This window comes from Corythoichthys intestinalis, chromosome 1 (genome assembly GCF_030265065.1).
Source record: "Corythoichthys intestinalis isolate RoL2023-P3 chromosome 1, ASM3026506v1, whole genome shotgun sequence".
Taxonomy (NCBI): domain Eukaryota; kingdom Metazoa; phylum Chordata; class Actinopteri; order Syngnathiformes; family Syngnathidae; genus Corythoichthys; species Corythoichthys intestinalis.
In genome coordinates, this window is record NC_080395.1 from 21,163,175 (window position 1) to 21,176,333 (window position 13,159).

Below are 13,159 nucleotides of genomic sequence, written 5' to 3' on the forward strand. Positions count from 1 at the left end.
TTAATGCTTCGCTTGAGTCGGAAAAACACGAAAAAAATCGGATTTGTGCATTAAGACCTGCTGTATGAAATTAGCCTAAGTGTCAAACAAAATTAAACAGAGGTAAAACGGTCTGATTTCTTCAGCAATGTAGCGGACTACACGTTCCGTGAGGGAACGCCATTTTGCGCGATCTCGTTTGTGTTTCTCAAATCAGGCGATTACCTCTGTAACTGTCGATTCCCGTGACGAGGAAGGCTCTGGTTGTTGCGATGCAGGTTTCTTACCAAGCAGTTTTTGGTTGCCTGGCCATTTTCATTTGGTTTAAAAATCAAAATATTCCCACACCGGGGCTGTGGTCTTTGGCTTGGAAATCAGCATTTTCCGTCCATTTTGCTGCTCACTCATTGCTGTACGCCGACAGTGCACTCGGCCCCGTCCATCCACCATTGAATGATGGTCACGCAAACTCAAATGTATAAAAACGAACATACCCAGAAGTCAATAAAAAAGAGTGAATTCTCGTCACAGCATATTGTGCTGTTGGTAATGAGGACGCACGCACACACGCACGCGCATGAGGCGATAAATCGCAGTGGGAAAATTACCGCCTTCATTTTCATTTACCGTGCGACAAAGACAATTATTGCATATCGCGGCAAGTTTAATTTCAACCACGCATGAATATAGAGGTAACAACAAGGATGCCGACTAAAGCGAAGAGAAAGGCACCAAGAGCAAGCAGAAAATGTCAAAAGTGTGAAAGTATTTCAAGCTGGACACCAAGGCAAACACTGTTTCTTGTATTCACTGTAAGACGGCGCTTGCATAACACTCCAGCACGTGTTCAATGCTGCGACTCTACCGAAGGCACTCCGTGTATTCTGAGAGCGGAGGAGCGATACTCGGGACAAGGTAAACTTAAGTTAACGTGGCGCTAATATATAAGATTAACGTTACTACACCTTTCTAAAGTGACGTTAGCCCTGCGGAGGGCTAGGTTTCTTTAATTATGACTACTGTTGATGCGTGGCTAAGGTGTCTTTCATACAGGCTTGATTTAATCTGTAAAAACACAGTGCTGTACACTTGTACAGTAGTGATGAGGGTGTAGAATAAAAACATAATAAAGCTAATTGTCAATTTTAGCTCAGTAGTCATTGATGGATAAAACACCAAGTGGCACTGGTGCCTAATGTGCTCCAATACAGCAGGTATCATACATTTGGTAACACTTTATAATAACTATCCGTTTTACTAGTTAATAGATCATTAGTAAACTGTTGATACATAATTTATTGTTGATTTGTGAAGTATTTGTTAACAGTTTGTTAAGCATTTACAGGGGTGTTCCTAACCTGGAACACAGTTTGTGTAGAAACGTTTCAAGTTTTTGTGTGTAACGTTTGGCATTTCTAATTTTTCAGGTTAAGAAATGCCGTTCACTTCAAAAGAAAAGGCATTTGATAAGGCATTTTGCAGGCAGCGCTCATGTTTCACATTTATGAAAATCTGCCATAGAACCAACAAATATTTGTACTTTCTTTTTGTATATTAAACCAATAAAACTTATGACCTTCAACATAAAGTGTATATAGTTTTATTAAGATCCATCAACTAGCATGGGCATTTAGAATGGGGTCAACCATATTGGAACACCCTGTAAATGCTTAACAAAATGTTAACAAATACTTCACAAATCAACAATAAATCATTTCTCAACAGTTTACTAATGATCTATTAACTAGTAAAACGGATAGTTATTATAAAGTGTTACCATACATTTATTTTGAACACTGCAAAAACTCTAAATCCTATCAGGACTAACAATTTAGACTAACTTAAAACTTAACTAGAACTTAAAAATAGCTTGACACAATTGGAAATTCAATTGAAACACGTGGGGAAAACACCTAACTGTAGAGTGAAGTGTGTTAGCAAGCGTAATTACATTTTAGGTAAGAAATAAGATTTTTTTTTTTTTTTTTTTTAATAAGAGCTAGAGGGGTTTTTTGTGAAAGTAGTGAATCTGTTGTTGATGTTATTGTCTGAGATGCAATTGTTGGCTGTTTTCAACAATCTACTGTACATCTAAATTAAAAGACATTGATTGTCCAAAAATGATTAGATGAAATGTCTTGTTTTCACATGTATGTTTATTATTGCTCTTTACCTAAAAAAAAATGTTTCATCCGATTACTCGATTAATCGATGCAATTTTCAATAGAATACTCCATTACTAAAATATTCGATAGCTGTAGCCCTACATATTTGACATAAAAACTATTTTTTGTCATTCTCAATTTTCTAATTACTACAGAAAATATAATAATTTAGAACAGAAAGCTTTTATAGTATGGTAGGGTAGGGTAGTCATTTCCCAACCCAAAAGTAATACTGTACATTTGATCATCAGCCCCTGTGACAATAATGCCCACCCCAAGAGATTATTCACTGCCAGCCTCTCCCAGTCGAAATGGAGTGGACGTCCAACGCCGTTAATGGCAGTCAACGAGTTAAACAAATGTCCTACAAGAGTTAAGGGAAAATTTTCCCATGTGAATAAGGTCCTTGGGCCCAAAAAGTTCGAGCACTATTCCTCTAATGATAACGTTTGCTTCTGTTCATCCGTGAGCCTCGGCTCAAAATGGACATCCAAATAAATGACAACTAGGAATCACCGGTCAGTTGGGGAAGAGAAAGGATGTGGTGGAAGATGGCTGGAAATTGAGCAGTGCGCTGTCCAAATAAAGGGACTGTGAGCCAGCACGAACTGAAAGAGGAAGCCATCTTCGCTCTAAAGAGGCTTGTGGCCAAAAGTCAATGATAGCAACGTGACTGTAGAATCATGCCAAGTTGTTACAGGACTCCACTTAATGTCCATAAAAATCTGTATACTGCATATATAAGTCTCAAGTGAGTATCCAGTTCTTGGTTAAATTTTAAACAAAGGAAATGGACGATCGGCAATTTGCGATGAATATTAGAGAACAAAGTTTTAAATATCAAGATCAAGTTCATATTAGGGCTGTAATCGTAATTAATCACAATTCAAACCATCTATAAAATATGCCATATTTTTCTGTAAATTATTGTTGGAATGGAAAGATAAGATACAAGATGGATATACATATTCAACCTACTCTACATAAGTACTGTATTTGTTTATTATAACAATAAATCAACAAAATGGCATTAACATTATTAACATTCTGTTAAAGGGATCCATGGATGGAAAGAGTTGTAGCTCTTAAAAGATAAATGTTAGTACAAGTTATAGAAATTTGATATTAAAACCCCTCTTAAAGTTTTCGTTTTAATAAAATTTGTAAAAATTTTTATCAAAAAATTAACTAGTAGCTGGCCATTGTTGATGTCAATAATTACACAATGCTCATTGTGCTGAAACTCATAAAATCAGTCGCACCCAAGCGCCAGCAGAGGGCGAAAAAACACCAAAAAACACAAGTAAAAAATGGACATGACACTGTGCTGTCATTTTAATCTGTTTGAGCGGGGTATGTTTGTTAAATGCGTCAAATATTTTAACGTGATTAGTTTAAAAAATTAATTACCACCTGTTAACATGATAATTTTGACAGCCCTAGTTTATATCCATAGGCGACAAATGCAAGCATACCGTATTTTTTGGACTATAAGCCGCTACTTTTTTCTCGCCGCTTCTACCCTGCGGCTTTTACAGTATAAGGAAGTGGTTTATTCATTGATTATTATTTTTTTTTACAAGCAAACTTCATCTTTTCTTGTTAAAAATAATAGAATTGGATAATTAGACATGTTTTAAAAGAATGGCTTTCCAAATTCTGCAATGACATAGCTCTCAGCCACTACACTAGCACAGATAAAGCTTGCCAGAAGCTTGTCAGACTTACTCAAAAACTCATGATTTTATAAATGAATATGGCTCCATCTGATACTATATGCTGCTACAAAAGAACAATTTGAAAAAGGATGGGAATCCATTATTTACTACGACAAGAGATCGCGATCCTAGCGATGATTAGCTGTTTTTTAACTGGCACTCAGAGGACTTTAATGCCACAGTATGCTACAACAAAGTTCCTATATAAGGGTTAGCGCTAGCTGTTAACCGTTTTTTTAGAGGATTTCATCCACTTCAAGTTTAGAAGGAAATTTAAATATTTTTTTCAAATGTGGAGACCTGTTTTTTAAAGTTTGTTTTTAAACATTCAGACAACATGTGTCAGTGATGTTGATGCGTTTTTATCTGGTTAATATATTTTTGATCAATGAAATATTTCTGTATAACATCTATGTAAATACCCAATGTTAAGATATCAACACCAGCGGCTCATAGTCAGTTATATATGTGGATTTATTTCTAAAATAATGTGAAATTTAGCCGTTGCAGCTTATAATCATGTGCGGCAGAAATTACGGTAGTTAGCGATGGGAGTGAAACATTACATTGGAGACATACTGGAACATGATTGTTATATTGCAAAAATGTGATGCATATTTGGAATGATCATGTCATTACATTTTTGTGATGCAACAGCATCCATATGATTCATGATATTGCATTTTTTGCCATTGGAAACAGACGTAGCCTCTGACTAGCAAACAGCATTGCTAGTGACATTTAGTCAATTGGAGCCAAAGCAAAAAATGAATTAAAAGAAAATTGTTTACTGCTTCTGACAAAATAGGATATTAATAAGATTTTAAATTGTCAGCCGTACCATATATTACCATCAGTTGACGAGACAGCTCATACAGACATTGCGCCATGGCTTTTCATAGCGTCCTAGCAGCTTTCACTGCACTAAAGCTGAACTCAAAAACACGCTGCGTTCTAATGCCACATTTAGGTGGAAACAGGACAAACATTTTAGTGCATACAAGCAGGCATGAGTGTCTCAAGAGTGAATTGGTCGAGGATTCAAGGTAATTATTATAAAAAATAGCACTATGCATGCACTTCGAAACATTGTTAAAAAAAAAATGAAATGAATGGAAAAATTAGTGCAAATTTAGCTTGAAATGTTTAAGTACAATGAATGATAACTGCCCGTTTCTTTGCTTATAACCACAATTTTAGACTGTTTTAAGATCATATCTATAGAAATTCTGGGATTTACCAATATATGTACAAGAATTTTCAACTTAGACATCTCTGTTTTGTGATGAACGCCATGTTGGATTTTGTGTCCATACACAATTGCATAACTTTACATTCAAATAATCAGCTAATTCTAGGCCAACTGCCATTTTTTTTGGCAAAAAAAATTATATAGACATTTCTGCGTCCATACAAAAAAAAAAAAATTGGCTTTTACGTGTTTTATCTTATGTAACATTTCAATATAAAAACGACGAGGTCCAGATACGTGCTGAAGCAATAGTGACATCAGAATTCAACCTAAACAAGTTGTTATTGTATATAGAAAAATGCAAAATTTGCTTTTCTTGAGTCAAATTAAGATGACTCTGCATGCTTTCCTCAAGTATTAAGTGTCTGACGTGAAAACTGAGTGGTTTATCAGCTTTTGAAAACATGAAAATTGCACTAATTTAAAAAAATAATAATCGCTATTTCGGGCAAAAACTTATATGTCATGTTAAATATTGCAATTGATCCTGAAAATATCGGTGATTATCTCAGCATCTGGTGATTTTTGTGAATCTAGCGTAAAATCCGAGAATTTTATAGCCATTTTAAGTTTTGTTATACCGTATTGGCCCGAATATAAGACGGTGTTTTAGCATTGAAATAACACTGAAAAAGAGGGAGTCGTCTGATATTCGCGGTCTAGACATTATACCCATTCACGACGCCAGATGGCGCAAGATATCATTGAAGCGATGTTAAGTCATGACAGATCTCAGGTACTCTCCAAATTCATGACGCTAGATGGCGCCAGATATCATTGAAGCAATGTTCTGTCATGACAGATCTCAGCTACTAGTTTAACCAGTTTGCATTATTTTATTGCAATGTTTTTCCTTATTCAGATTTGTTTCAAGACTTAAGTAACAGTAAGACTTCACTTTGATGGTTAATGCAGTTACTGCAATTTTGTTGTTTTATCACAATATTTATTTACATTTTCAATTTTATTTTATATTTCATTTTTATCATTTTATATACCCACAAGGTTTATTTACATTTCAAAAACCAGAAGCCATTCATTTACGAATGTGATTGCACTTTAGTTTACATATTTAAATGTTCAGATATTAGAATTCGAATGCGGCAAATTAACATGCTTTTTCTCTCAAATATATTGTTATAATAATTTGTTTCGGATGTACTGTAATTATTTTCTGCATAAGAATTGGGGTTCAAAAAGTCTTTTTTCAAACTTGAGACTTGAAAGAGGGGGTCGTCTTATAATCAGGGCAGTCTTATATTTGGGCCAATACGGGTATTAGAAATTATAAACCGGGATTTTATTACAGAACGACTTTCAATTTTTTGATGCCGCTGCTCATGGTGACTCATACATGCCTAAGGAAGCTGCCTGTTTTGGTTTTAGGTCGCTAGCGGATTTGGTTTTGAAAATATTTTGATTTAAATTTTTGAAAATAGGCCCCCTACGGAGTGACCCTGCGCCGTTTCCCGTCAACTGATAGTGAAAGTCGTACATTAAGTTGCAAAATTTAGCTAAAAAAATACAAATCAGAAGTAGGAAGTGATGTTATGCTTCTTCATAGTCTGATCTTAACTCATCACATTCAAAGAGCCCGGTTGCAGTATTCTTAATCTTTTAATCTAGCCGACACCCCCACAGCCACCGCACTCTCAAGCTCCTTCTCCCTTTTTTTTTTTTTTTTCGTAATTACAGGACATACTTAGAGAGATTATGGTGGTGACATCTGCAGATCAGTATGAACTGAGAACACATGCAGACAAGAGTGCGTATTAAGCTTCCCTTTCTTTAAAGGACCGCTTTGGGTTGTTCAACTGTTAATCCTCCTTTCATTATTCGGCAACGTCTCGATCAGTTATGATGATGTCAGGGAAATGTTACACCTGAAGGTGATACGCGACACGCAGACACAATAGTGTTGATAGGAAGTGATTGATTCTTGTTTTTTTTTTGTTTGTTTTTTTTTTGCCGCGCCAATAAAACCTTGAAAATCATTAAAAATCAATCAGTGGGCCACCACTTATTTGCAATTCACCAATGTTTGAATCTGAAAGACATTCTAAACCAGGGGTTTCAAATGTACGGCCCGCGGGGTTGTTCTGCCTGACAGGCACCTTGTAACTCATATACTGTACATACAGAATCACATGCTTTTAATTTGAACTCACCATAAAACCAGAAGTCTGGGATTTGTGTGATCGAGTGCGTGCACTACTACACTCTGCTCAGTTTTGTGTCCGCAGACAAATTCATTCATTCAAAGTCAAAAGGGCGCCGGCAATGGCAGCTAATGAGTTAAACAAGGAAGTTACCCAGAAAATCCCCAAAATCAACAACAAGTGAAACAAAATCAACAGGAAGTAACTGGGAAACTCCCCAAAATCAACAGGAAATGACCAGTGAACTGGAATCTGCCCAGAAATGCCCCAAAAATCAATAAGAAATGATCCAAAATTTAAAACAAGTGCCCTGCAAGTACCCCTAAAATTACAAGGAAGCAGTGTTGTTTTTGTCAACGATGATGTCAACAAATACTCATGACAGTGACGGGACGATAACGATCGGGAAAAAAAAAAAGTGTTTTGGAAGAGTTAAGCATAACGAGCTTAATGCCAGTTTTTGTCTGTCGAGACGAGAACAAGACAAAAATGCACAATAGTTCCTGTCACATGTTCACAATATGTTACATTTTATGTGTAGTTAACAGTGTCTGGTTGTGTCACTCATGTGACGTGCTGTGCCACCCCCCACTCAGCAGTGCAGTGCCTTCTCTACTCTCAAGGCTTGCACACACCCCGAACAGGAAGATTTGTTTTCTTATCTTGGCCAGACAGAATATGCAAGGTTGCTTTAGCCTTTAAAGGTCTGTGCTGAGTGATCGTCACACACTAAATGTAACTCTTAGCGTTAGCATAGCATTCACATTTGCATTAGTGCTAACTGTGAGCGCCCTCTTAAACTCTCGGACAACTTTTTTTACATACTGTTCGTGGCGTCCAGGTGGGTATAATTCATTGAAAATAATGTACTGTTTTCCAGTTGAGTGTGTATTATCACTAGAGGTGTGCAGAATTTCCGATTCTTAGATTATTCGCGATTCGGCCGTGGAAGGTTCGAGAACGATTCACAAACATCCAAATTCCGATTATTGAAATATGCCAAGTAAAGCGGAAGTACAACACACTCAGCACGCCGCGCGGTCTTCGGGACGGAACGGAGCGAGAGTAGCTAAACATCATGCTTCTCATTACCCGGCCCCTCAGGTAATGCCAATGCTCAACTCACGGCTCTAGCTCAACTCATGCCACGAGCTAAAAAAACACAACAACATACCTGACTGCTGCCGAAAAGCTGCTACAAAGTACAGCCACATAATGTTACGGTAGATATCATTTATATAGGACTAGATGCATTATAGATTCGGTAGCGTAAGCAGCATATCTACAAAAAGCTAGATGCGGGCGTTAGTAAACGGCCGCCATCTTAAAGCAGTACACTTCCCTGCAAGGCTGTTGTAGCGAACCTTGCAAGCAAACCTAATTAACTTTTTATCTAAAATACTCCTAAATCGGTAAAATATTGACTTGAATCTATCTTTAAAATAGTTTTAAAACTTTCACATGTCGAAAGTAGACAAAAGGGAAATTATGGAGTAACGGGAGCAATTTTAACAACTTTAACGGTTGAGTCACAACATTAAATTAATTGAATGTAGTTTAAAGCTGCTGATACAGAATGGGGACTGGAGTTTTTTTATTTAATGTTATTTTTGTATATTTGTTTACTGCTATATGCGAACTTGATACTGAAATAGTAGTTTGGTTTATCCTGAGAGTATTTTTGAACAATTTTGGAACTAATGTACAAAACTTAAAAAAAAAAAAAAAAAAAAAAAAAAAAAAAAAAAAAGGAGGGGGGTGCATCAATAATCATTTTATAATCGAATCGGAGCCTCTGAATCGTAATCGAATCGTTAGGTGCCCAAAGATTCCCAGCTCTAATTATCACCAAGTTGGTGTTGTCCTTGTAGACGCTACAATATGTGCTTGTCTGTCAATGTTCTTTCAAAACAGTTGGAAAGCTTTATTTATTTATTTATTTTTGGAGTACATTTTTTTAAATTTTACAGACGAAAACATTTTTAGTAAACGTCGATGAAAACTAGACGGAAACAAACACATTTTGAGATGACTAAAAAATGAATAGGTACAGTGGGGAGAACAAGTATTTGATACACTGCCTATAGGAAAACCCATTGGCAGTGTATCAAATATTTGTTCTCCCCACTGTAAATGCTGGTATGATATTCTGACAGTATAATAAATTTAACCCAAAATATCACAGTTTCTCGGTTTTCCAATTACAGCTCTAAAATGCTTTACTTTGAGGTATCTAGGTTTAATTTTTTTTTTTTCCCCCATTGAACAGGATTTTTATTTTTCAAAACATATTAGCAAAAATAAATTATTTTCCATTAAAAGCATATCATGTTTACATTACACACACACACACTTTTTCTCAACATAGACAGTTGCCAGTGAAAGAAAAACACCGGATGTTTTACCACCGCTAGACAAACTAAACACGCTGGAGTTAACTCTCGTAGCTGGTGGGAAACGTTCATGACAGTGTTTACTAACCTTTAGTTTTGTATAAATGTGAAAATCATACTGGAGGTATTGCCTCTTCGGCAGCTACCCTCCGCAAACATGTTTTACTTGTCGGGTTGGCCCTCCTCCTCTAAGCCGCATATTACCATACCAGCGATTTTGTTTTCTTCGATAATGGAAAACGTTCAGCCATCGTGGAGCTCAGTTGACTCAGTGACACTGAGCAACAATCAGTGGGGTTGGGTTGAGCCTTACAGCTGCAAGTGAGGGATTTCTCCAGGCATTTTGGGACATAAAAAATAGCTGATACCTTCGGGCGGTATGACAGAAAATTTTTGCAGTTTTGAAACCTTGACGTTTTCAAACCACGGTATACCTCGGAACTAGTAATCGGCACATGTCTAAATATGACTAAGACTAATAAGCGTTATTGTCCATAAGACTAAGATTGAGACGATGATAGATGTCCATTTCACTAAAACTGGGAGGATCTTTCAGTGCCACTAACGGCGCTAGACATCCAATGCATGTCTAGCCCCATCGATAGCAGCCAATGAGGTAACTTATTTGGCCAAAAATATACTGGTCCGCCCAACATGAGATTTAATTGCCATAAATGTGGCTCGCAAATCACCCCTGACACCCCTACTCTAAACTTACTTGATAAAACCTTTACGAAGTTTAAATTGTGGGGGAAATTTGCCAGAACAGCATGGAGTTTGGCACGCATCTTTCATTTTGCAGTCTATAAATTTGTCCCTCAGTATTTCAAATGTTGGTTAGCTTGAGCTTTTTAATGCCACAACAGATCAAAAACCTACATATGCGATGAACACTAATTGCCGCAAGCGATCTAGGGAAACTCCCAAACAAAAAAAATATTCAGATAGTCAAGGTCTATAACTCCAAGATACTTCTTTAAATTACAATTACTATAACAGATTCTTGTTGCACCCTCTTTGCATTCATCCAACAACGAGCACTAAACAGAGGAGCCTTCTTTCCTGAAATTACTATGAAAACATACAAACTTTTCCGGATGACCAGGTGACCTTTAAGTGGAACAACTTTTAAGTGTATCCATTCAGTGCTTCCCATTCAAAGATTTATGGACCGCTCATTCTTGATCAAGCATTTTTAGGACTTCAGGTAAGAACAAGTGTCCTAGCGCTCACCTGGTTTCCACTTCTGGTTTCTGCAGGCAGGGATCAGAGTTCAAGGGAAAATAAAAGCTTGTGCTGACACAGTTATGTGGCGGGACCAGCCCCCGTGAAGCCTGCCGCCTCGAGGCAGGTAAAAGACTCACCCTCCTGCATTATAGTGGCTCTTAATGCAGTTTTCTTTCCGTTTTCTCGCATCGCTAACCACCAATCATGTTTGTAACAAAAGTACTATTGAGGTCAGTGGCCACGGGGGCCACATGGCCATGGCTTTGGATGCTTGTGCATGGATGAAAGCACGTGGCTGCCTCTTTACATTTGTGTGCTAAGACATACCACCACTTACAGTATGATGGTGCAAGGTGGATGTGAGTTTTCCTTCTTAAGTCAAAGAGCGCTGAAGTTGCTCTGTTCAAAATGAGTGAAAATTGGAATACACCAATAAATAATTAAAGAGGGCAAAATTGTCACGTATGACCAAATAATGGGGAAGAATGCGAGAAACATTTTATGAAATGCTAAAATTTTAAATACCAAAAGGCTTTAAAAGTGAAAGGGAACATTGTAAAGTGATGAAAAACTCTAAGAAAAGCGGTTCAGAAAATGGATGAATGAATAATGCACAGGTAAAATAATGCAATTTTTGTGTGAGGTGGATAAAAAATGTTGAGAGAGAAGAAAAAAAGGAGGGAACAAGGTAGACAGAGGGTGAGTTGGTCAAAATAAATTACTTAAATATCATCAAAACTGTGAAAAATGCCTTTTTTTTAAGTAGAAAGAACAAATTGTGAAACTTGTCATAAAATATGTGAAGATTTATATTAAGTCTTTCAGTGCCTTTGACTTGATAGACAGTGATAGTGACTTTTTTTGTCTTTCTGCTGCAAATTTAAACGAGTTTGTCCCAAGTAGACGTCCAATTCATTTAAACTGGGAGGGTAGACCAAAAGATTGTATGTTAATTGTCTTAAAATGTGACTTTTTTTTTTTACAAAATACAAAAACTGTAGATACATCTGTCATGTGCAATATTGCTAAAAAAGTTTACGACAGCCTCTTTCATGAAGAGATTTGACAAATACTGTAAGCCTTACTTCAAACACGAGCGTTTCATTGGTGGGCCCGGCAGCAAACAAGCTCTCAGGTTTGCTGAAAGACCGCTGGTAGCTGAACGTGGCCCCTCCAAAGTAGAATCTGCCCGGCCAATCCACAGTCCAGTCACCGGTTAAGTAGTACTTTCTCTTCAGGGAACGCACGGCCAGGTAGCTGGTCGATACCGCCATCTCCTCAATGCGAATGCTCCGGGCACCGGCAGGGATGGTTACCATGGAGTAATACTCTGGGAAAAGGAGATAGGATTAGATGCGTGATGATTTCTTGTCATTTTGGACATAACTCAGATGCACTTACCATTAGCTCTGTGCTGCAGCGTGTACATGCCTTTGTAAAATTTGCATGTAGAGTTGCTTCCTTTGCATACACCGCACGCATCCAGAGAAGCTTTGGATCCTAAAATCTGATCACAACCAACCGTCTGCAAAGAAAAATTAGATATGAATGAATTGCTGGAAAAAAAACAGTGAAAAACAAAATGGGTATCATGTAAAAGAAATAGGTATACCGTAATTTTCGCACTATAAGACGCACCACATTATAAGCCGCCACCCACCAAATTTGACACGGAAACGACATGTGTTCATAGATAAGCCGCACTGGACTATAAGCCGCAGCTGTCCTCACTGTATTATGGGATATTTACACAAAAAGATATTAACCAGTAACACTTTATTTGACAGCGGCATCATCATCTGTCATAAGACCAAATGAACCACCATGAAGTTTTGAAACAATTGGCTGCAAAGCTTCATTGCTTCAAGAGGTTTCATTTGGCTATCTCTGCTCCTTTGGGGGAGACAGTCAACCTCTGCTGCCACCTGCTGTCAACACTCTTGCCATCCAACATGCCTCCTAGCATGCATTGCAGTGCTACGGATGTAAATAACAATCAAAATTCTTGTTATGAGCTAACTATTCCTTCAGTTACTGTTCCAATGGTTTCATTAATTGTTAATTATGATATTTGGTAACCCCATTTTTTGACAGTGGCGCTATTAGACTGTCATTAGATAATCATAATTATGACATGACACTGTCATGAGCATTAATGAATGCTTATAACTGATGTCATTTAGTGTTATCCAGCAAATTATCTCACTTTGAATGGATGTAAAAGATCCGAGCTGGACATAAATGGAGCTAGTGACATAATTTGCCA

General features: G+C 37.2%; 1 protein-coding gene across 3 annotated transcripts in view; it reads right to left on the reverse strand.

Moving 5' to 3' along the window:
• Window positions 1-13,159, reverse strand: part of adamts18 (ADAM metallopeptidase with thrombospondin type 1 motif, 18) — a 172,340-nt gene that overhangs the window by 53,813 nt on the left and 105,368 nt on the right. For all 3 annotated transcript variants that reach the window (XM_057843203.1, XM_057843192.1, XM_057843214.1), the window contains 2 exons: window positions 12,295-12,418; window positions 11,979-12,223 (listed from right to left, as the gene is read on the reverse strand). In XM_057843203.1, the coding sequence (XP_057699186.1) occupies window positions 11,979-12,223; window positions 12,295-12,418 (369 nt within the window). The remainder of the gene's footprint in view (window positions 1-11,978; window positions 12,224-12,294; window positions 12,419-13,159) is intronic.